Source organism: Phascolarctos cinereus, unplaced genomic scaffold (assembly GCF_003287225.1).
Source record: "Phascolarctos cinereus isolate Bilbo 61053 unplaced genomic scaffold, phaCin_HiC Scaffold_726;HRSCAF=1367, whole genome shotgun sequence".
NCBI classification, from domain to species: Eukaryota; Metazoa; Chordata; class Mammalia; order Diprotodontia; family Phascolarctidae; genus Phascolarctos; species Phascolarctos cinereus.
Window position 1 is genome coordinate 208,330,115 of NW_027556098.1, and position 25,793 is coordinate 208,355,907.

General features: G+C 38.9%; 1 protein-coding gene across 3 annotated transcripts in view; it reads left to right on the forward strand.

Moving 5' to 3' along the window:
* The window catches only part of ZNF385B (zinc finger protein 385B), a 521,452-nt gene extending 498,103 nt beyond the window's left edge, over nt 1-23,349 (forward strand). For all 3 annotated transcript variants that reach the window (XM_078146952.1, XM_078146953.1, XM_078146954.1), the window contains 4 exons: nt 18,532-18,780; nt 19,078-19,256; nt 20,211-20,312; nt 21,850-23,349. In XM_078146952.1, the coding sequence (XP_078003078.1) occupies nt 18,532-18,780; nt 19,078-19,256; nt 20,211-20,312; nt 21,850-22,068 (749 nt within the window). In that variant the 3' untranslated portion in view covers nt 22,069-23,349. The remainder of the gene's footprint in view (nt 1-18,531; nt 18,781-19,077; nt 19,257-20,210; nt 20,313-21,849) is intronic.
* The last annotated feature ends 2,444 nt before the right edge of the window (nt 23,350-25,793 follow it).

The window sequence follows — 25,793 nt, forward strand, 5'->3', positions numbered from 1 at the left end:
GATTATTAGTTTTACAAAAGGATTATTCACTTCAGGACATACTACAGGGTTTTTTCAGTTAGCAAACTTTCCCTCTGCCTTAAATTGTGAATCAATTACGAAAGTTCATTTGCCACACAACTTTTTCAGGAACATATCTGTTCCACAAAGAGACCAGGCATGCCAACTGTTGCAATAAAAGGTTATCAACTGAAGTACAGCTTCTCTCCTTCCTCTTCAGTGCAACTGTAGAACCTCAGAGATTGTAAAATAATACCTCTTTTGGCATGCCAAGAGATTTCAAAACCACCAAATCTCAGAGTTAGAAGGGACCCTAGAGGCCAATCTAGGCAGTGGTAGTCATACCCTAACAGGAATCCATTCTTTGACAAATCCAACAAGTGGTTAGTTAGTCTCTGCTTAGTAGAACACTGGGGAAGCAGAATCTGCTGTCTTCCAAGCCAACTCATTCTAACTGGGGACAATTCCAAAATGTTAGGAAGCGTTTATATACATCAAGCTGAAATATCTATCGCTTCTACTGGATACTCTGGGGCCAACACGAACAAGTCTGTGTGCCAGCCCTTCTCCCATGTTTCCCCTAAATGTTCTCTTTTCCTAGTCCATTCAACTGATGTTCATATCAAGGTCCTTCACTATCACTGAAGAGTCTCCAGCTCATCACTTTTCTTCCTAAAATCCTAACTCTAACCGGAAAATGACCACACAAATCTAAATCCAATTGGAGATGTGCTACGGAACTGTCAACGTTTCAGTGTCCCAATTTTCAAAAGGGAAAACAATGGAACGTAGAAAAAGATGATCCAGTGAACTTGACTTTATTTCTGGATAAATCCCAGTTGTTGTCTTATAAGAGCATAGTAAAATGGAACTAGCATCTCCATAATCCTCGATGCTATGTCTGTCGATACAGCTCACAGTAGCTTTTCCAACTGTCATATCACAATTCATTAAAGCTCCTTAGTCATATGTCCCCCATCTTACACTCACGATGTTGATATTTTGAGCCCCTATGTAAGACTTTACATTTATCCCTATTAAATTTTTATCATATTCGCTTTGGCACAAGATTCTCAGGTGTTTCACATCCTTTTGTGTCCACACTGCCAGCTAATATGTTAACTATTCCTCCTAGTTTGGTGTCATCTACAGATTTGACAGGCATACCATCTGGATCTTTATTATTCAAGTCATTGAAAAAAGAAAAGTCGTATATGAAAAAGCCAACGGCAGATCCATGTGGCCCTCTACTAGAGATTTCCTTCCAAGTTAACATTGACTACTTAATGACTCTTTGGGTAGAGCCATTCAACATGATGTAAATCAGCCTATTACGTGGTTAGCCTAGACTTCTCCATCTTATGTTCAAGATTAACATAAGAGACTTCAAATTCTTTGCCAAAATTTAGGTAAACTGTATTTGCAGCATTTCCTTGGTCTATTCTAATAAACCTTTCAAATAAGGAAATAACAGTCAGTATAGCAAGATGAATTTTTTTATGAAACCTTGCTAGCTCTTTGTGAATAGCACATCCTTTTCTGAATGTACACTAACTATCTTTAAACATTCTGGAATTGTGTAAGTTGTCAAGTTTACTGGTCTATCATTTGCAGACTCCATTCTCCTTACTTTTGAGGTACAGTGAATAGCGTGCTGGCCTTGAAATCAGGAATACCTTCATTCAAATCCAGCCTCAGATACTTATTAGCAGCATGACTTTGGGCAAGTCACTTAACCTCTGCCTCAGTTTCCTCAACTGTAAAATGAGAATAACAGCATCTACCTCCTAGAGTTCTGTAAGAATCTGATGAACTGAATGTTTATAAAAATAGCATGTTTGGTACATAATAGGTGCTAAATGAATGTTCTATCCCTCCCCCCCCTTGTGAATTGAAACAACCTTTACCCTTCTCCAGTTCTGTGGCATATTTTCCATCATCTACAGTCTTTCAAACAATGGCTCCACCAAGCATGTGTGTCAGGGCTTTCAGTAATTTATACCAAGTCTGGTAGCTTGAACTCACAAAGGGTTGCTAGGTCTTTGATTATCCCCATTTTCCTTCTGTCCTTTCTAATACTAAGGCTATTCTCCTTAGTGGGGAAAAAGAAGCAAAGTAAGAGTTAAGTAGTTGTTTCTTAGGTCACCCGTAGTCACCTTTTTATCAGGGACCTTGGTCTTATCCCATTTCTGAGCCTCTGTTTCCAAACCAGTATGTTCTCCTCTCTCTGTTGTAATTCAGATTCCTTCTGAGACTCAGCCCATTATGAGATTTAGCATATCTCAACACAATTCTTATTGGGCTAAATGACTTTTTTATATTCGTTTTCAGTTGCTTGGTTTCATATATATTTCCTACAAGTCTTTTTAAAATCTGAGTTTGTTGATGAAATGCACTTTGGACTGTCTACTTGGCTCCCTTCTTTCCTGTTTAGTGGAATAATTTCTACTTGACTCTCCAAGATTTCATTCTCGTACACTCTCCATCTCTCTTGGGCCAACTTGCTCTTCAAAATATTAGGCCACTGGATCCTACCGAACATTTCTCTGATCCCTCTCAAATCTCCACTGAAATATAGGGCATTCCAGACTACAAGACTTTCCTCTACTTTTCTATCACAAATCCCAAGATGGAGTAGTCACTTCCTCCCCAAGGTTCCCATCATTTCTGCTGCTGAAACCTACTTCTACTTTTGGTCAGAGTCAGGCCCAGTAGCAGTAATTCCCATCTTTGCATTCTCTGCCTTTTGAAAGATAAAATCATCATTAAGGCAAGTCTGCAGAATCCTGAGCTGCTGCTCTGCCTTAGGCAGTAGAGCCCCAGCAGATGTTGAGATAATTGGCATTCCCATCCTTACAAAATTATGCTCTGTGCCAGGTCTCTGATCTGTTTCCCAAACTTTTGATCTATTTTGAGAGAAATTATTATTAATAAACAATGATTTGGGGAGATCCAAAATTCCCCCTTTTTTCCAGAGTCCTCATTTCAAGGCTCAGTCTCTGAAGGATATTGCTGATAATGAGACTGAATAATGAGGCTGAATTAACTTTCTCCTCAATCTTTTGTTCAGACACCACCCAGGTAGGGAAGCCCTTTGTGCTCTACACAGGTTTGGGTGGTGATAAATTCTTTGATTAGATTGACCAAGACTGGAGTAATTTAGAAGTAAATGACATAATGGAAGTTGCATTTCCTCCAGCCCCTCATTAAAATAGGTCCCCCTGTCATTGTAATATTCATTCTTTCTCATTAATTGTTAACCAGTCAGAGTTGATTGCCATCCTCAGGAACACCCACTCTTCCAAGGGCACATAAACTGTGAGCCCACCACCATGGTTGGTCTTTGGCATTCAAGAGTGTTGCTGACCCATTTTATTGGTAATATACTAGCATTATTAACAAAATGATTAATTACCCAGAAATTGTATCTCTCAGAACTTTTTAGACATCACAGTGGTGAGGTCACTTATGTTTCTCTCGCCATTGCTTGTCATTCTGTTCCCTCCATCATGTTTCTTCCTTCAGGGTTCCTGAATTTCTTCACATGAATATATCTTGTAAATAAACATTTCTACTATGCCATCTCCCTTTTACCTTTCCTGGCCCTTTTGAATAAGACATGCCCTTGCAGAGCCCTGGGATCCCTGTGAAGTCAGACATGCCTTCCTTGAATAGTTTCTTTAGTCTGTCATGCTTCAACATCTGCATAAAGATACTTGAGGCTATAGATTTTGCTGCAGGCTGTTTTTGCAGATTTTATGCTATGTCCAGTGAATTTCTGGGTGCCTGTTTTTTTTATCATCATCATTATTATTATTATTGTTATTATTATTATCATTATTATTTCCACATAGCCACAACTATTCTCTACGATATTAACAATACTGTAATGTATGTTCCCTGACCTGTCACGTCAACAAGCATTTTTTAAGTATTTACTAAGAGCTGGGCACTGTGCTAAGCATTGAGGATACAATTTTGTTGTTCAGTAAGTCATTTCAGTCACGTCCAACTCTTTGTAACCCCATTCTTGGAGTTTTCTTGGAAAAGATACTAGAGTAGTCTATAAATATTGGACTATAAATGATGGCTCATAGGGTCGTAGACGTAGAACTGGAAGGGACCCCCTATTTTATAGATGAGGAAACTGAGACCCAGCAACAACATCAACAAACTTGCCCAGTGTTCTTACAGGGGGTATACATATGAACCCAGATCCTCTGTCCATCAAACTGCCTAACACCAAAAAATATCGTGTTAAATCATAATTTCGATGTCAATTTTCAAAATATTTCCTTTTACAAGAAATAAATTATTTTGCAGATCTTCAGAGCTTCTGCCTCACCTTTTTGCAAATCTTTTGAACTTCTTTCTGGAACACTAATTTCAATTTTCAAATCTCTTATCAGTGGTGTTCTCTCTTTTGTACTGTCAGAAGTAGAAAGAATATAGGAGATCAAGTAAAGAAAAGGGTTAACCAGTCTGTTACAGCACACAATTTACATACATACAGGCTTGTAATATTTTTTTTTTGACCTGGCATTGGGTCTCCTGGGTTTCTCATCCTCATTTCTCACTAGACTGCACAACTGGTTAGGAAGTAGGTATTCCCATTAATTTCTCATTATTCAGAAAGTAGGGAAATAAAGCAGCTAAGAAATCTGTCTGAATCCCTTATCAAGGTTGGCTAACTTGATTTAATGAGTATGAAGGAATAATATGGCAGTGCTTTGTTTTTTGGAATGAGAACGAGAAAGTTGGACAAGGTGCTTATGGATGCAGTGAAGAATGTGACCGCTAGTCACTTAGTTGCTTAATTCCTTTTGGCACATATTAAGTATAAAAAGAAAAATTAATTGTAAAATTGATGAGTAGAGCCCTTTAATAATCTCAGCTAGAATAAGGAAAGATTTTCCATTGAAATCTCAGTCTTGATTTCCTAACCAGTTTTCTGTAGCAGCTGAGAGTTCCTTTGCTATTCAGGACATATCTGCAAGAAAAAAACATTGGTGACTGTGGTTCTGTGAATTTAGGGAATATTGACCAATTGGCCCATTGTTTTTGTAATGACTTATTTTTAACAAATGGTAGGTGAAATACAGCTAGGGCAGCTAGGTGGCACAATGGATAGAGTGTTGGGCCTGAAGTCAGGAACACTCATCTTCCCAAGTTCAAATGTGGCCTTAAACACTTACTAGCTATGTAACCTAGGGGAAGTCACTTAACCGTATTTGCCTCAGTTTCCTCATCTGTAAAATGAGCTGGAGAAGGAAATGGAAAACCACCCTAATATCTTTGCCAAGAAAACCCTAAATGGGGCTCTGAAGAGTTGGACATGATTGAAACAATTGAACGACAACAACAATGTATGAAATACAATCTTACTGTAAATTGGTGGGTCTATTACTTTTTTTTCATTAAAGTTGAGACACTCTCAGAAAACCACAGCCTAAATTATCTTTTCTATAATGATAGTTGTTGTTAAAGTCTTGATAATTACATACTTCTTTTCACATACAAAAGCATTCCACTTTTGCCTCTCAACAATAAAGTTTGATAAGTTTTTTAAATGTCCCTTAAAAATGTGTCTCGGTTAAACCAACTTTAGATGCTCCACATGCCTTCAAATATACATATAAAATTATAGATGTAGAACTGAAAAGGATTTGGGAAGAAACCATTTAGTCTAATCTCCTTATTTTACAAATAGAAAAAAGAAAAAGAAAAATGAATCTCAGAGAAGTTATGTGACTTACCCAAGATCACATATATTGTAAGTGACAAATCCAGGATTTGAACCTAGGTGCTTTGACTCTATACTGAGTGCTTTAACTGCTATAGCACACTGCCTCCAATAAATGCAACTTTTCCCTTTCTTTTTTGTGCAATCCAGAATCCTTTTTTGGAATTTTATTTATTTTAATTAATATAAGTGGATTTTAGCTTGATGGATGAGCACTTAGCCCAGTCCCTGACACATAGAAGGTGTTTAATAAAGGCTTCTTGCTTGGTTTTAATGTTCAGTGATGATTTAAGAACATTTAGTGGCTAGTGTAAACGAGACATATTTGGTACTGCCCAGAACAAAATTCATAAGAATCATAGGGTAGTGAGACTTCTTTGGTCCGCAGGAATCATCTTGTTGAACTTTTCATTTTACAAATGAAAAAACTGAAGTTCAGAGTGGTTGGCCCAAGATAACCCAAGTAGGAAGCAACAAAACCTGAATTCAGGCCTCAGGCCCTCTGCCTCTAAATGCTGTGCTTTTTCTAGACACATCCTACTGCTTCTCCGAGTGAAAGTCTTCTAAACAGTAGCTTCATTCCCCGACTGTTTCCATGTTGTCTTGTTGTTTGGTCGTTTTTAGTCTTGTCCAACTCTTCATGACCCCATTTGGGGTTTTCTGGGCAAAGATACTAGAGTGGTTTGCTATTTCCTTCTCCAGCTCATTTTACAGATGAGGAAACTGAGGCAAACAGGGTTAAATGACTCACCCAGGGTCACACAGTGTATAAGTGTCTGAGGCCAGATTTGAACTCAGGAAGATGAGTCTTCCTGACTCCAGACCCAGCACTCTATCCACTGTGCCACCTACTGCCTCATTATTAATCCCTGGAAGTCTTTATTTTTCAAAATACAATATCCAACACAAAGGCATTGAATACAAGGGAAGTTTTATCATACAATTAAATTTTAATTCATGAGGGCTCTCTGTGACTTTGCAACACAGCTGGAAAACATTCTAAAAAAAAAAAAAGACCTCAGATAAGATGGTACCTAAATGTAATTCCTGATTATAGCATTTTAGAAGCCTTTTAATTGTCAGTTGCTTTCCATGAGTTTTCTAAAATATTTCATTCTTGAAACAGATAGTGGAGAACAAACTTTCTTAGTTTATTAGCAAGTTTTGCTTCACCTAGAAATTCTTTTAGTATGAAAACAGGGCTAATTTCCCCCATTTTGACTCCCAAATTCCCCAAATCTTCATTATTGCATTGATTTTTCATGTCCTTGGGTTGCTGTAGATAAACATTTCTGGGCTTCGTCAAATTATATTTCAAGTCCAGAAATGTTTGGTGACCAGATTAGTTTGGAAAACTTTAATTTAGATATTAACCTTCTTGAAAGCAAGGGGGTACCCAAAAAACTTTTTTTTTTGATCACAGCAATGGAAGTGATCTCAGAAGTTATCTACTCTGATTCTTATAGGGACAAGAAACCCATCTCCAACATAAATGGTAAACCAGCTTTTGCTGGGAGGGGACAAAAATCACTAATATTTTCACATTTGTTGAATAACTCTCAACTCAGGGGTTTTAACCTGGGGGGTCTGTGAACATGTGTTTTTTTTTTAAATTTTGACAATTATATTTCAGTATTTTTTCATTGTTTCTTTTTTTAACTCATCTTTACAAGCATTTATTATCTCTTCTTCATATTGCCTCTCCAGTTGAACAGCAACATCAAAAAGAAAAACAGAAAAATAAAACCCTCCTAATAAATATTCCTAGTCCAGCAAAACAAATTCCCACATTAGCCAAATCCAAAAATATACACCTCATGTCTGAATTTTGTATCTGTCCCTTGTCTATCAGAAGGTGGTGAGTGGCTTGTTTTATCTCCAGTTATCTGCACTTAGGTATTCTTTTTTATTATTATTGTGTTAAGAGGAATGCTGCCTAGCTTGCTTAGGCTGGAAGTGAAGGTGTTACTGACAGACCTGGTCTCATTCTGGTCAACAAAAAACTTTTAAACTGCTCCATTTCCCAGCTGAGCTGGTATGGCCCTCCTCAGGTAACACAGGATGCTACCTTAACCACTCCAACCCCACACCATGTTAATGCCAAACTTACTGCAAACACTAGATAAGCTTAGCCCACCTATATCTCAGAACTTCCAATCTCAGCCTCCTAGGAGCTGTGTTTACAGGCATTCATCACCATGCTCAGTTGGACTTGTGAGTTACCTTTGCATCGGCCAGAATCCTAAAGTCTTTCAAAAATGTTTTTCTTTATGATGTGTCATATAAATTTTCACTAAGAAGAGCTTAAGAAACTATTAGCTGCTCTGTTACAAGCAAAGAGAGAAAACTCCAACAGATTTGCCAGATAAGTGAAGTTCTCCATTACTTCCCTTATCAAGCCTCCATGACAGACTTGTGATCTATTTCCTGAACTCCTCCTCTATTTCTACTTTCTTTCTATGTGCTCGTAGTATATCCTCATGCATGTATCACTACTGGTCTTGCCTCTGTTGATATTCACTCAAATGCCTTCTACTCTGCTCCCCCATCTTTGGTTTATATGAATTTATTTAATGAATATATTTTCTTAAGAGAAAATGCTACTACAGCCACCTTTTTAGTTATCTTGTTTTCTTTTGAGTAAGGTAGAACCTACAGAGCCATGTTCCAATCTTGGGTATCATTTACCAAATGTCAATGATATCCCAAAAGGTCAAATTTGCTTCCTAGCTTTAGGACCTCAAGTTAACTTTGCGTGTGTGTGTGTGTGTGTGTGTGTGTGTGTGTGTGTGTGTGTGTGTGGTTTGTTTTTGCAACTGCATATAATCCAACACCATGGGTTTTTTTCCTGGCTTGTTTTGGATTTTCTCTCATAGATTTATGAGCATCTTCTTTGGTATATGTAACTACTCCAGTCTCTTTGCTGACAGTATGGTCCACAGCATGGTCATGAAGATTCAGATGCAACTGAATGACTGAACCACAACAAAGTTACTCTAGTGGACATACATATAGAGTTAGTTTTTTAAATGCTCTTCCACTTTCACTTGCTAAGCCCTCTGAATTAGAATTGCAAGGCTCCAGGCAAAACATTTAAAAACTTTTTGATTTACTTCACAACTGGCCAGAAGCTTGTTATTGTTGTATTTTAAGCTGGAGTCCAAAACTCTAAATCTCTTTCTTAGATATCCCATTTTCAAGCAGCTCCCCACTTCTCTGCCTTTCTCTTGAGAATCCCTTGTCTTCATTTGGCAGCAGTAATGAACACACCACTTCTTCACCTAAAGTATTTGGGTTTTTCGGTATGAGATTTTGTAACCTTCAGAAGTGCTTTCAGGATTGCTTTTGATAGTATTCATGCCCACATGAATCATGAGAAGTGGGCAATAGTCAACTGGTTTGATCAGTCGAGAATGTTCTCTGCCATGCATTGGGTATACCCTCTGGGAAAACAGCAGATCTTTCCTTCCTTCCCATCAGATAAAAAAATGGCTACCTCATTATCCCACCACAGAGAGCCACAAGCCACCACTATTCATCTCTTCTTCCTTGGACCCTTATTGAATGATCTTATTCTTGGTAGTACCTGTGTCTACAGCATTATTCCTGAGGAGACAAGCATATGCTTCTTCCCTTTATTCTCCATGCCCCATTCTTTTTCTTCTTTGTTTTGGCATTGAAACCCTTTAAAAGGGGGAGAGAGAGAGAGAGAGAGAGAGAGAGAGAGAGAGAGAGAGAGAGAGAGAGAGAGAGAGAGAAAGAAATATGTCATTTTCCCTGATAACCTGGACAGTGAAGAATCTTTCCTTGAAACTCTCAACCTTCCTTTCTAGGAAGGACACTTCTAATAGCTCCCTGGGAGAACTACTTTGGCAAACTCTTTGTGGGAGCTTTCAACTCCAGAGTCTTCACTTGGCTTCTCAAGTTATCATTCTTCTTACCTCACTAGCATCTGGACAGCTATTCCCAGCTTCCTTTATCTTGCCTTGATTGTTTTATTCTCAAAGTAATACTAGTGAAACATCATTCATTCCTCTCCAGGCTGCCTCTCTCCCATCCTGGACTACACACACTGGAAGTACCCTCTTTCCCTGAGGCCTCTCCCTCTGATTCCTCCTAGAACCTCCATTTTAAGCATCCTGGCCCAAGCCAACCCTGTCTTCATTCCTGTCCATATTTTCTCTAGCATACCCTCATTCTAGGACACCCACCCAAACTCTACTCCTTCCAGCCATTTCACCTTTCTTTTATGTAAAGCCATTGAGGACTAAACTGTCTTTCTTTCTCCTTACATTTATATTCCCAGTGCTTAGCACAGTACCTGGCTCATAGAAACCATTTACTAGATGCTTATTTACTTGTTGAGATCACTTAATGATCAGACCATTTCTTATCTTGTTTTATCAACTACCTCCTCCTCCTCTAGTCTTTTTCTTCCTTTTGCTTTGAGTAAAAGCTTGAGTTATCTTTATCTTTCTGATTTCCCCCCACCCAAGTCTTTCACCTTCTCATCAGATCCTTTTCCTTTGGCTTGACTTCTCTTGAAGAGAGTGCTTAAAAATCTACAAGTAAAACAAAGCTGTGCCCTCTTTAGTACCTCAGATAGCTGTAATTTTGTCACTGCATGTGCTCCTTCTCCAACACAGGTAACAGTCTTACTGTAAGTTAGATACCAGGTGTGCCCCCACACATATACACAAAAATTGCTCAAACAACAGGCATACAGCCCACCCACATGGCTTTTATTCAAAGCTTTCCCAGACTGGTAGGCCCATGTTGACCAGCATGGCCTTCAAAAAACAAAAAACAAAAACAAGGGTATCTCCGAGTCAAAGAGAGAAGAACTTTAGTTAGGAAGTGACCAAATTGTAAAACATCTGAAATAAAAGTTTTCCTCCCAAAATCTCAATGAAGAAATCTGGACCGTGACTTCTGACAAGTTCACGGAATGATCCAAAAAAAGACAAATGACCTCTATGCTCTGCCATAGGTAGTTTCAAATCTATCTGCCTTCCTTTTGGTTTTTAAGCACAAATATCTCAAATATAGAATGACTACGAACTGGCGTAGAGAGGGAGCAAAGTGTCATTATGAGTATGCTACTTGATGATACTATTCACCCGTCACCCATAAGATGAGCACTTTTCAGGAGACTTTCCATTGGCACAAGTCATCCACATTCTTTCATGTGACCACTGGCTTGCGTTTAGACAGCCTGTGACTAATGAACAGGTGGTTTAGTCTCTATAAGCCCTGTAGGGCTTGAACTCATGACCTTGGAATTCTTAGCACCAGCTGACATAACCAGTCCATAATAGAAGTAGATTTATTTTTATTGTAGACATTAAGCTAATTTAGTGTAGTAGCTTTAAAAGAACAAAAAAATCACATGCTTCCAAGAACAAAGGCACCTTCTCTCTAGAGTTATGTCCCCTTCAGAATTGATGGGAATTCTTTTTGAAAATGTCAGTCCTGGACTGAAAAGATGCAGTTCATTGAATATAGTCCAATTCAAGGGCAAATCTGGTGGGTGGAAGTATGCACCGGTATCACAAACATTGGACTGTCTTAAATTTGCTCTTGCAAGCACCCAAGGAATCATTTGGTGATTGAGCACTTTATAGGAAACAGAGGGTAGTTTATGTTGCTCTGAAAGTATTATAATTGAAGGTCTAGATGAAGACGAGTATGATCTAATTAATGGTATGAATAGTTCTCTGAAAACTGTCTTTGGAGTATGCAACAGATTTCTTTGAATATTTTCCCTGGGTACAAAGATTTAAGGATGGGTTAGAGTCATATGGAGCCAAGTAAGGTGAGATGTTGGATTGTGATGGCCCCCTCTGATTTAGGGGTGAAGGGTGATGCTAAAGTAATGAGAACCGTTTTCATATACATGGGTATGCACACTCATCCACACACATGACCCCGGTCTGCCTCTGAAGACAGTTCCCAAAATGTTTTGAGCAATGGTAGCATCAATAAAATAGAAGGCTTTGAATATTTTTGAAGAGGAACGGCTCTTATTTGGGTGTCTAAGTTCTGAAGTGTTTTATTTTGTTTTTAAATTAGCCTCCTTATTTTACCTTGTAAATGAGGAAGAAGGTGAAATTAAGGGCAATTCTGAGGTGGCTAAGCAAATTTTGTCTAACAAAGCCTATAAGACAAAACATAAAATACAGGTGTTCTAACAGTCAGGAAATGATTAAGGCATGCAGAAGGGCCTGCTAATTAAAAGTAGGTCAGAGAATACTTGGGGGGAAAATGGAATATGTATTAACCAGAAGATCCTGATGACAAGTATCTTTATTAAAAGAAATTGAAGTAAACTGTATCTTAATTAAATTTTGAAATACAATAAAATAAAGAGCTGTTGCAAATGTCAGTGAGAAAAGAAAAGTAAGATGATGGATTTTTACACGGATTATAAGCAGTTGAGATTAGAAATAATACAACAGAGCTGGAAAGAAGCATAAAAGTTTATTATGCTTTAGAAAAAAAATTATTCAAAACTCAAGCTTTCAGAGGGATTCAGTAAGCAACGTGACATACAAGAAAGTTCTAGTCTCCAGTTTTTGTTGGTCAATTGTTGTCTAAAAAAAAGATCTCCCAAATTGACTGGGATTCATCAGCATATTTCCAAATTTAGAATCTGCCTCAGCAATGCTGTGATTGTAAGACAACAAAAATAGAAAATAATTCGTGTTCAACTGAGGGAAAAAAAATGTTAAAATTGGGTGTGTAAGCTCCTCTAGGGCAGAAACTATTTCATTTTTATCATTTTTAATTTTTATTTAATTTTAAAATTTTCATTCATTTTCATTTCAGCCCAGTGACTTGCATATGATAGACCCTTAAGTCCTTAATTGCATTAAATTGCATTCTAGGTTATGTAAACATTAAGCAAATACTCATAATTACATAAAAATGACCTGAAAATACTACATGTGTCTAAGTGAGCCACAATATTGCATGTGGCCAATGTGTCTCCGTACTTAATTCCAAAGATGAAGTGACCAATATTATCCAGTAGTTTGACTTCTTTGTAAGATAATGAAGAAACACAGAAGTTCTTGTAGAGAAAAATCATTAAAATCCTCCCAGAAGGAATGAAGCTAGAGAAAAACATGTCATCCAGTCTGGACTGAAATGTAAAATGATCCACATTAGGCACTCACCAATCTGAAGAGCAGATGTCAAGGCAGGGATCTACAATTTACCCAAACTGTCCTCGTTGTTTCCTCCCACACAATGCTCCATCCATCCCTGGGCCTGTCTCCCAGGTCTGTAATACACTCCCTCCTTACCTCCATTTCTTAGAATCTCCGACTTCCTCCACAGCTCAACTCAAGCGAAGTCAAGCCTTTCCTGATCCCGATAGCAGCCAGGACCTTTCCCCCAGTCATCTCTTATTTATACATTTATGTTGCTTATATTGTGAAGATGTATGACAATAGCAATTGAGATAATACCAATAATGCAGTTTTAAGCTGAACCTACACTAAGACTTTGGGAACACCTGTATGTATGAAGCACTATATAAATGTTAGTTAATGTTTTTATTATTCTAGGTTATCTCCCTGTTAGAATGTAAGCTCCTTGAGGCACTCTTCCTTTTTCTGTTCGTGTTCTCCAGCATCTGGCACATATAGAAATAGCCTAATAAATAGTTGTTGATTGATTCGAAAGTCATGCCAGTAGCAGAACCAGGATTTGAACTCTGGCCCTCTTGACTCCAAATCCAGCAATCTTTCCACATATCACAACTGCCACTTCTATGTTTGTCAGTGAGTTTCTGTGCATCCCCCCTGGGGCTTTTTAATTGGTTCTCCTTTTCATCCTTATCAGAGTTATCTTGGCTTATGTTTTCAGAATTTCATTCTTGAGAACTTGTCTTTTGAATTATGAGGCCATTGGATTGTAGCCATACTTTCTCTGAACTCTTTAAAATCCCCCAAACTTGGCACCCTCCCTCTTTCTCTAAAACGAACTCTGTGATAAAGTGGTCACTTATGTCCCTGGTCCCTTCCGCTCTTTCCCACTCTCCCGCCACACACCAAGATAGGTTCTTACCATTTCTACTTCAACAACAAAATCCTCCTTATAGATCAGAAATGGGCTGTGACTTGCAGTCTTTCTTGGTATTTCTTTTGCCTTTTGAAGTCTGAGATTTTCATGGAGGCACATCATAGATTTTTTGAGCTTTCTGCTTTGGGAAGAAGAAAGAGTCCAAGATATTTATAATCTCTCAACATTACAATAACATCTTTTTGTGTTGTGTTTGCACCATGTTTCATAAACTCATCTAGGTTTTCCTTCTCTAGGTGGTCTGCATATGAATACACACATCTGAATGGTGGGGGTATAAAAAGGGGGAGAAATCACCCTCTTTTGATTCTTACTCAAATATTCTCCAGTAGGTTTTTTTAGGTTGTTTTCCTTCAGCATTTTGGATTTCCTTGAATTATTATATTTTAGAGTCTTTTGTCACCATTTCTATAGATTTTTTTAAATTAAATTTTCTGTTTTATTGTTAACATTTTTAGTATAAAATTGGAATCTTCCTTTTTAACTGAGGTAAATTACACATTTCTGGAGTCAAATTCCAGTCATGAGTCCCACCCTGTTTCACCAATGGTAATATAAGCTTATTAGGATCTCTAATTCACCTTGTTTGCTAGGTATACTTTGTGCATTTGCATATAGTCATCCAAGGGCATGGGTTTTATTGTTCTTTTTCTCTTTTTGGTTATTGATTCCTATGAATTACTGGTACAGTTATCTTCTTCCTAATTTGTAGCGTCTACTCTTTTCATATCTAAATTCTTATTTCACCTTAGTCATCTGAATTTAGACAAACACTGCACAGGAGACAGAAAGCTAGCCTTAGAGCCAGGAAGAACTGGCTTCATGGTCTGTATCTGACATATACTGACCATGTGACCTTTGGTAAGGCACTGAACTCCTTAGTGCTTTAGCCTATAGAAAACTCTGGAAGACTGTGAGTTGCACAAAGGCTGCTGACCTGAATCAGCAGTTTAAAAAAAAAAACCTCAAGTGATTCTCCTAAAGCAAGGGTCTGATCATTTCACACATTCCCCCCCACTCCATGCCCCCTATCCCCCACTAAATAAATCCCAGTGGTCCCCTATTGCCTTCAGGAGCAAATAGAAAACATTTTGTTTGGCATTCAAAGGTCTTCATAACCTAGCCCCCTCCTACCTTTCCAGTCTTCTTAAATCTCACTCCCCAACATATACTCTGCAGGCTGTTCCATGAACAAGACACTCCATTTCTCTTGGCGCTGGGCATTTTCTCTGGCTGTTTCCATGCCTGAAATGCTCTCTCTCCTCCATTTTGACTACAGCCTCCCTGGCTTCCTTTAAATCCCAACTAAAATTCCATCTTTTACTGGAAGCCTTCCCCAACCCCTCTCAATTCCAGTACCTACCATCTCTTAATTATTTTCTGTTAACCCTGCATATAGCTTGCTTTGTATATATTCATTTGCATGTTGTCTTCTCTGTTACATGGTAAGCTCCTTGAGGGCAGAGACTTGTCTTTTTGCCTCTTTTTGTATCCTTGGCACTTAGAACAGTTCTTGACACATAGTAGACACTTGATAGATAGTGACATTGATAAAAATCTACTTATCTAATGAGATACCCATACCTCATTTCACTTTCCCACTACTATCCAAAACCTTCCCTCCATTCTTCTAGATTATGGGCAATGATCACTGAAGGTTTTAAACATAAGAGTGACATGATCACAGCATTGCATGAGGAAAATTATCTTAGAAGCAGTGTCACTGATGGATTGGAGAGGGGATAGAATGAAGTGAGGAAGACCACATGGAAGATTAGAAGTAATGAGGACCTGAAGTAGGATGGTTGCAGGGATGGCATAGAAAGTAAGGAATGGAGATTGTGGAGGCAGAATCAACAGAATCTGACAACATAAAGAGATGGAAGAATCAGAGGTATTGATGAGGTTTCAGACCTGGTTGACATAAAAAATAGTAAGGCAGTTAATAGAAATAGAGATGTTTAAAGGAGGTGGAGGTTTGGGGAGGAAGATGATGAGTTTAGGATATTGAGTTTGAGGATGCAGCCAGACATCCAGGTAGAGATATCCAATAAGCACTTGGAGCCAAGGGCCTAGAGCTCTGGAAAGAGGATAAAAATGGAAATAGACATTTGAGTCTTGTGTATAGTATTGCTTATCGAAATCTTGGGAATGGATAGAATGGCCAAGGCAGAGAGTATAAAGAGAGAAAAGAGCAAAGGAATAATCACTGTAGATATGGACCTTTTCAAAGATGATGACAGGGAAAAGGATAGAGAAGACAGCCAGGTGCTGAAGTTAGTAAGAAAGCTTGGTACATGACAGTGACGAGAATTTGGAGCTGGGTGTATGAATTTCAAAGGAAGACAAATTATTGAGTGCTGGTGCCATAACAAAAGATGTCGAACAGTAAGCTGACTCTTACGAGAAAAAAAAATGAACAGGTAGCATCAGAAAAGACTGCCAAAGCTGTTGAGCGGGCAGGGAAATTTAGGTTTTAATGAATTTAGGAAATGCATGGAGTGTGAGAGGATCCAATGATGAAGAGAAGTTTGTTAATGGTGAAAGAGAGCTCCAAAGGCAAAGGGGAAAGGGGGGGAGGAAGAAGGAAGATTAGGGACTAGTGGTATAGGGCTGGGTAGTTTTCAGAAAACCATAGAAACTATAGATAATCATAGAATTCTAGAGATGGAAAAGACTTTTGAAATAATTTAGTTCATCTCTTCAGCTTACAGTGAAAAACAACTTAAAAGAATCGTAAGGTTGTCACCTGTTCAAGTCACACAACAGGTATCGTTGACCCACAGAACAAGGTACCTTGAACTTAATGGGAATGCAAATGAATATTTATTAAATTGTAGGGGGGAAAATCTGTAGCAAATTTCCTTTTCCCATTAACTACATATTGAAAGGAGAGCCATCCATGTCAAGCAGAGTCCACAAGTAGCACTAAAAGAAGAGGAAGGTAGAACAAGAGACTGTGACAGAAGCAAGTCTGAGCCATCTGTTGGGGACGGGTGGAGAAAGGGACAGGAATCAGGACAGGAGAAAAAAATGATTCAGTAGGCAGCAGCATTAAGACTTAAGAACGGAGAGCCCCAGTTCCCTAACTACAGATGTGAAGGTACTATATCACTGAATACACTTCCTACTTTGTTCATTCTGTAAGGTGGAAATTCTTGTAGGGGAAACTTGTAGAAAAGAGAGAATCAGACCCCAAAAGCTTTGTAGTCCAACAGATCTGCCTTATCTTACCATGTAGGTTAGGATGAACTAATGGATACAGATACTGTTGTCTACAAAAGGTATACTATCTTTTTTACACCTGGGTCCTGTGACCTTTTCCTGGGTACCAGAAGGCATCCCGAAAGAATGATTGCCCGTGGCTGAAGGGAATTGCTTGTTCCCTTTTGCTGATTGATAATCAGGTTGTGGAAGCCAGCTTTAGGGAAAAACCTCAGGTTTCTATCCATTCAGTGTTCCTTTAGATTTTAGTTGAAATCTTCTCTCCCACTGCCTCAACTCTAGGTTTGCCATGTTGTAGAGCCTTCACAAATATACACCCTGCTGAAAGTCACCTTCGTTACTCCTTTTACTCTGTCATCCTTAATCTACCAGGCCAACAATGCTCAGATCAGATTTAGCTATTGCTGCTAAAATATGCAATTTGAACTTTAATGCTCCCTCTTTCACTTAATGAACTGTTATCAGCGTTTCCATCGATGTTTTCCAGAAGCACCAGCTCAGTTGGATATGGGCACATGACTGGATTTTGCTGCTGGGTGGCAGAGGCTCCAGTTTGTGTACTAAACGAGCCAATGAATAGGGCCCACCTTTAATCACAATTGAGCCTGGTTGGAGGCAGATTCTGTAAAAGTCACTCTGACCTCTCATGCAGCTATCACATGTAGATTGAGGATTATAAGCTTCTAAAAGTTGCACAATCAAAATGCCAAGATGTTTGTGAATGGTTTGGCTAATCCTCATCACTTTACTTATGATCAATGTCATTATTTGATACTTAAATTTAGATAGGCAGTAATTAATAAATAGGATGAATTGGAGGCCTTGCCTTTTGTATTTTTAGATAAATTCGGTTGTCATTCAGATAGCAGTGAAAATCTAACTAATCACAACCAAAGTTAATGATGCCTGTTCCTTCCTCCAACTCCAGAAAAATTGGATTTTTAACACAGTATCAAAATTGAGGTTTTAACTTTATATTCATGTGTTAATTAAAAGTTAAATAGTCAAATGAAGCTAACGTTGCCTAATGACCAGTTTCATGTTATTATCATGTCATACAACGAGACAGATACTGAAGCCCTGAGAAGAGAATTAGGTTGGGCTGACAATGGTTTTCATTTCTAGTTAGGAACACACTGGAGTAGAGCTTATAGCTTTGTGATATCAGACAAAGTTGTTACCACAGCCTGATTCAAGTGGAAGAACAAGGTCATTAATCACCACCACCCTTCCCTAACAAAAAAAAACCCCTTGATCTTTATCTGTATTAATTTAGAACTTGATGACATGGAGCTGCTATTTTAAAATATAAGATAGTTTATTTTCAGTCCCATTCAAGTTACATGAACCAAAATTCAGTGGTTAAGTACAAACAATTTTTTAAAATTCCATTTTAAATTCCTTGGATGTGATTCAAACACATTTGCATTTTCTTCTGTGACTGTAATGACACAAATCTACATTTCTTTTAGTAGAAGATAAAGGGAAGTTGAAAGCCAATAGTTCCATTCAACCTTCAAGCGCTGATGGAGGTTTATTTCTACCCAAACCTGGAGCTACCACCCCTTTGCCCCCGGGAGCCGTGACCTCGTCCTCCAAGAGCACAAATGGAGCTCCCAGTGCCGTTTCTGAATCAGAAGAGGAAAAAGCCAAAAAATTACTTTACTGTTCTCTATGCAAAGTGGCTGTGAACTCTCTGTCACAGCTAGAGGCCCATAACACAGGTTAGCATCTGTCTCTTGAATTTAAATTATGCTTATGACAAGTGCAAACATTTTTTCTGCTGAAGCTCCTGATTGTCTGTCATTGCTTAGACGTTAGAAACATTTCGGCTTTCTGGTGTAAAGGAGTCAGCTCTTTTAGGAAAAATGTGACAACAAAGCCGAGGCAGCCAATTGATCAGGCTGCTCTAGCTAATGTCATTTAAGACGGAGAATTTTCTAACCTGAAAATAAAGTTTAAGGTCAGCTTCACTGTGCTTATTAAAAATGGTTACACAAGTACATTTCGTGGCCCTTTAGGATCCAAACACAAGACAATGGTCGAAGCTCGCAATGGGGCTGGTCCAATTAAGTCCTATCCAAGACCTGGATCCAGGTTAAAGATTCAGAATGGCAACAAGGGTTCAGGATTGCAGAACAAAACGTTTCATTGTGAAATCTGTGATGTTCATGTGAATTCGGAAATTCAACTTAAGCAGGTAAAGTTACCCTGAATATGACTCTGTCTCCATGGGCAAGTCACCTCTTTCTCTGGGTTGTGGTTTCTGTTGTGGTTTAGGGGTTCAGGGGCCCTGGGACCCCACAATCACAACACCCAAGTCTTGTCCAAAAGAATTTGACCCAAACCTTCCTTCAACCAAAGACAAGGTTAATTAGAATATCTGTCATATTAGGCAGACTCTTAAGGAGTCTGAACATTAGTAAGCTATTGGCTTATTGGCTAGATTATAAGAATCCAAGCAGTGGCTAGATTTTAGGAACCTGAGCATCTTAATGGAGACAAGATGGACCTTATATACAGAAAGCCTGTGGGAGGGATCTAGGAGTGGCTAAGTAGTTTGGGGTGATGGGAGGAGGGGCCTAAGGAGATCTGGATGGGAGTGGCCAGTAAGCTGGAGTGAACAGAACTCTTGGGACCTGGACCATGGAGCCTAGCTAGGATTAAGTGGGAAATGGCCAGGGGCCATAGGGAGGTAAGGCTATGGAGGGGAGATTGGGTGTAGCCACAATGAAAGGACAGTTGATGGGATTATAGCCTCAGGGGAACACCAGAGATCTGGCCCTATGGGAAAGTCCAGGGTTTTTCCTTTCTGGGGCCCAGATCCCAACCCCATCAGTTTCCTCATGTGTAAAACGAGGGGTTTGGACTGAATCATGTCTGCCAAGGTCGATTCAAACTCTCTCTTTGGCCTCAGCCTGTATTGTATTTGGCTTCTACTTACCTCTTCGTTTTCTAAGGCATGTCTTAAGGCCTAGTTCTCTGTACAACATGTTCCCGACTCATAATTGTGGTGTGAGACAGAATTCTGAATTTTCAGATTTTTCCGGGGGGGGGGGTCGCTTCCTAGGAGAACTGGATGTGAGTGCTCATCTGTCCCTAAGGAAAAAAAACTAAGAGAATGGCTAATGCATCTATCTGAATTTCCTTTCAGCACATTTCTAGCAGAAGGCACAAGGACAGAGTAGCAGGGAAGCCCATGAAACCGAAATATAGTCCTTACAACAAACTCCAGCGAAGCCCAAGTATTCTAGCCGTGAGTACTACTAGCTGCATATCATCATGCTCTGCAGCCGTGGCTGGGGGAGTTGAGTGGAATGAGGATGGATACGGTGGCATCATAGAGATCACTTATGGACAGTTCAGTCCATACTTTAAAACCAAAGAGCTAGAAAAGCTTTCACACAAGGGGGTGATTGCTCAGTTCCTTGATCTTCTGGAGAGAAGCTCTTACCAGGGTGAGGCAAGCTAAAGCCTGTGGGGCTGGTGCAGACAGAATTCTCCAAGGACTCTTGTCCCTGCCCTTCACCCCAACCTCTTCCAGCACCCGGAGCAATGCCACTCACTAGCATATAAAGAGGAGAAGTAATGTCAACAGAGCTAGGGCAAGTGATGCCTTGGGAACCCTAGAGCTTGCTAAACCTAATGGAATCGCTGTGAACTCTAACAGAAATCCACCTTTTTTTTTTTTAATTATCTCCCCTTGCCTCCCTTTCTGTCTCTTCGCCTTACTCCGTGTGTGATGAGGTGGGTGTTTGAGTGTCTCTCACTGTCGGTTTCTACCATGCATATTGATAGTCAGCTTTTCTAACCTCTCAAGATATTAGGTTCTCAGTTATTTTGCAAAAGTGCCTAAGACTTCCAGAAATTAGGTGCCATATAAATATACAGGGATGGATTTTCCAGCCTCCCAAGGGCTCCCTAGAGGTGATTTGCCCATTTGGTGGCAATAGGTCTGTTGTCTACAAATCTGCCCTTTTTCTGATAATGTATACAGGTGTACATTGCATTGAGCAAAGTGATGCATGAAAATGTAGGTTTTACAAGATAGCTACATTAATTAGGGTTTGAGTGATTCATATACATCTCTAAGCTCTCTTTCAACTCAAATATTCATTTAATAAACTATTAAAATAGTTTGAACTTAATTTCTATTTGTACCCAATTTTGAGGAGTATGCATTTTCTTCTAAATTGAAATAACTTTAAACTGACTTACCTATCATATATCTCTTCTCCCCAATGTCATAGATCACATTTTTTAATGCCAATAAAATTCCCATGTGTTGAAACTTTTTACTTAGGTAGTTCAATAGAATGTCACTCAGATATTGTAGAAAGTTTCAGTGAGTTGCATTATGGGTCAAGAAGACTCCTGGGAGTTTAATTGAGCTCTGAAGTCTAAGCAAAGAATCTTCTGTGTGGAATGATAGTGTTTTGTTTTTCTTGCTAAGCAGCACCATAAAATAGCTTGAGTATTTGAGTATCTCCTACTATTCAGAGGAGACTTTGCCATACTCTAGTGCCCAGAGGCAAAGACCACCAAAAAAGGGTGAAGTAAAAGCAAATTAAAGTTAAGCTATGCCAGGAGCCATAAGAGCCAAGCATATGAAACATCCTTGTTTCTTGAGTTCTGAGTCTGGAGTTAAGATTTTAACAGTTTGAAGAAGCTTTCTGCTATTAATATGTTACTTGGGAAAATATATTTGTGTCAATATTGCTGTCATTTCAAAGCAACATTCTCTTCTTCCTTAATACTGCCCCCCCACTTCCTTTTTTTCCCTCCCTCCATAGGCAAAACTTGCATTCCAGAAAGATATGATTAAGCCCCTGGCACCGGCTTTCCTCTCCTCTCCTCTGGCCGCTGCGGCAGCTGTCTCATCTGCCCTGTCCTTGCCTCCTCGGCCATCCACGTCACTATTCCAGGCTCCCGCCATACCACCAGCTCTCCTGAGGACAGGCCATGGGCCCATCCGAGCCACTCCTGCATCGATTCTTTTTGCTCCATATTAATCCTCAAAAATGATAAGGTTGTTATGGCCAGTAGGAAAGTTAAGAAAAGTTAAGAAAAGAAGCAAAAAAAAAGGCAGGGGGGTTGGGAGGGTTGGATAATTTGAAAGACTTCCCTCAGAATACAGTAAAACTTGCACCCTCCACTCCCCCTCATCCCCAGATGCACTCAAGGATCAGGTACTGTCATTTAGGAGTCTGTACCTCTTAAGGTCTGGTCCAGCTCTCCTCCTCCCTTCCAACCCTGTTTAAATTCTATGTCCTGAGACATTTGGTTTCCTGAAAATGAGTTGGTCAGAAAAGTTCCATCATCCAAATTCTCTGATTATATTTCCATGGGTGTGAGCTAACTGGAAAACAATATGGATTATTTTCCTGACAGACTTGAAAACTAGGGTCTTCCTTTTGCTTCTGTAAATAAATCTTTGGAATCCAACTGGGCATAGTCATGTGGGGAAAAAAAATAGATTAATAAAAGTGCTTAATTGTGGATAACATACATCCTATGAATGGATTACCAATGTTTTCTTTCCCGTGTACTGTTGTTGACAGGGATCGTGTACCGTTTTAGACCTAAGTCTTGTTGTACCTTGTGTAGTACTAGACCTGTATCTCCTGTCTGAATTCAACATTTTAGTTGCTGTGTAAATGTTAGGAAGCGACGCAGCTTTGAGGTATTTTTTTTTATTTTTTTAAAAGAAAAACAAGATAATGAAGTATTTTATTTCATGTTTTATTTAGAAATATTTTTAAGAAATAGAAAGCCATATACTATAGTTATGATTATTACCTGTTTGTTATTTGTTTAACTTATTTTGACGCTTCCTCACTAGTTTAAGTTGCTAAGCAATGTACAAACAACAACAAAAAAATACCTGAGCTTCCTAAATGCACATTATCTCAGCTCATGTGTGTTCTGCAAGAAGACAATGAACCATGTATTTATACATAAATAATTTCTCCTCCATTTCTAACCTATTTTCATTTGTAATGATGCTACATAATTTTGTGGCTCCCTAATGCAATAATGTACAGAATATAAAATATTTATAATTAAACAACTAGTCTTTTCTGTTGATGGAATATATTGTAGGTTCTGCCTCCCTGTCCCTCTTTTTTTTAAGTTGATATCAGTATGAGTGAACTACTTGTGATATCAGGGGTGACAGGTATAATAAAAGCAACAAAATAGAATTAAATCTTTTAGAACATCTGTATCTGCAATCTGTAAATGGTAAAATGTCTGTGTATTTTTTTAAATGTACCTTTGCAATAAAAGAGTATGGGAAAAAAATAAAGATCGGTGTTGTTTGGCATTTACTCCCCTGCCCCCAAGATGCTTCTCACTTGAAATCACCTAACAAAAAGCCTTTAGCAGTTACAAAGATCGTCTCTTATCATTGAACATGTATTTTGCCTTTCTATTTTTGCTGCATATTAATCTGTGAGCTTCGTGGCTTCCCCATGAGGTAAGTCTTTATTACTGTACGCTGAGCCCCAAGGAAATCAAGGGGGTTAAGTAGGCTGGAAAAGAGAGAACCGTTTTTCTCCCCATCATAAATCTTGACCCCAATCAGTTTGAGAAGAGAAATAAAAAAGGGGTAAGATAACAGGGGCAGCTAGCTGGTGCAGTGGATAGAATTGAAGGTGAACTCCTGGAGTTGAAGACATATCTTGATGAGTTCAAATGTGACCCTGGGCAAGTCACTTAACCCTGTTTGCCTCAGTTTCTTCATCTGTAAAATGAGCTGGAGAAGGAAATGCAAACCACTCCAGTATCTTTGCCAAGAAAACCTCAAATGGGGTCATGAAGAGTGGACCCAATTGACAAACAACAAAGATAGCTTATTTGAAAGGTAGCTCAGATACATTGAAAAGGGCTCACTTTACAGACAAGTACATTAAACTCCATTTGTACGAGGCTTCGTGGTTTTCAAAGCTCAGTTGACATTATCTCGTGATCCTTGCAGTAGTCCAAAGAGGAAACTAGCCCAGATATTAATGCCCCAATTTCACTGGTGAAGAAAACTAGAAGGCACAGATTAAATGACTTAGAGCACAATGGGTCTAGAACTCAGGTCCTCTGGTTCCTCATTCAGTACCCTTTGTTACTTCTGTGTAATATTATGCTATGTAGTTTGTCATGGTAATTTGAGAATTTAATTAGGTGCCTGCCCAGCATTCAATATTTGAAATTGAATATTACTTATTTGATCAATAAATACTACTGACTACATACTGCACCCTCCATTAGTCTGTTATTGCATAGTCAGATTCTGTATTATAAAGATCTAGCTAGGATGGGCTCATTCAGTTTTTCTGTGTGGTTGAGCTGAGGAGGTTTTCCTGGCCTCCAATGACAATGGCATTTCTCTTGATCTTGTGCAATCCCACCTGGCATTAAAGGAACTCATTGTGCTGCATGCTTCCCACCTGAGAAATGTCCTGAGACTATAAACAGATTGAAGAAGGCTTTATTCTCTGATCTGATTTATAGCATCCTGATAAAATCACTTTAGGGAGCATGTAAAAAAGGATAGCTATTAATTAAGGCACCTACAACAGAAGCAGTAATCATAGTCTTATTATGATCAATAGAAGACTTATTGAAAAAAAATGCATCTTGCACTATACCTAATAGGACTAGGGAAGACAGAGTAATCCGAATAAAACTCTGTCAGGATAGCCTACGAAGAAAGACTTCTAGATAATTTCTTTGAGCCAAGGGTATTATTTTCTTTCTCTTTCTGTCTCTCTCTCCCCCACCCTCCCTATGTCCTCTACTTCTCTGTCTCTCTGTTCCCTTCCCTCCTTCCTCTCTATTTCTCTGTCCCCTTTTTGTCTTTCTCTCCCTGCCCCCTTAACCTATCTCTCTCTGTCTCTCTGTCTCTGTCTCTGTCTCTGTCTCTGTCTCTGTCTCTCTCTCTCTCTGTCTCTCTCTCTCTCTCTCTCTCTCTCTCTCTCTCTCTCTCTCTCTCTCTCTCTTTCTCTCTCTCTCTCTTCCTCCCTCCCTCCCCCTTCCCTCTCTGTCTTTGTCTGTCTGTCTTCCTCCTTTTCTTCCCCCTCTCCCCCCAGGGATTCTTTGCTATTTTGTGTCATGGATCCCTTTAGCAGTCTAATGAAGCCTATGGACCTCTTCTCAAAATAACGTTTTTAAATGCATTAAATAAAATACATAGGATTCAAAAGAAATCAACTATATTGAAATAATTATCAAAATTTTTTTTTAAGTTAACAGACCTCAGATTAAGAATCTCTGCAAGATGAAAAAGCACCCTTTAGCTTGCTCACCATGGAATCAAAATTGTCCACAGAGTAGCTGCTCCAACCGATTTTAATTCCCGTGAGCCTTAAAAAGAGAATGAATGTCTCTATTTCACAGGGTACCTAACAACTGCTTTGTATAAAGTATATCAGTAGAGTAGGACTGTTGCGATAGGTTAAAAAAATTAGGAAAGAAAGGGAAGAAAAAAGAGGAATGAAATGGAGGAGACATAGAACATGTATGTATCTTAAATGGAAAACAACACTAAGAGATATTGGGCAAAATAATAATTACCAAACTAAATATTATAGAATGCATCACCATAAAACATCCCCTGAATGTGTATTTCTCCTTCATCTGAGGAAGTTCTAAGTAGGAAGAATTATAGTTTAGTGGAAAGAATCTTGGCTCTGGAATCAGGGTCTATATTCAAATCCTGCCTTTGATCCTCACTATCTGTTTG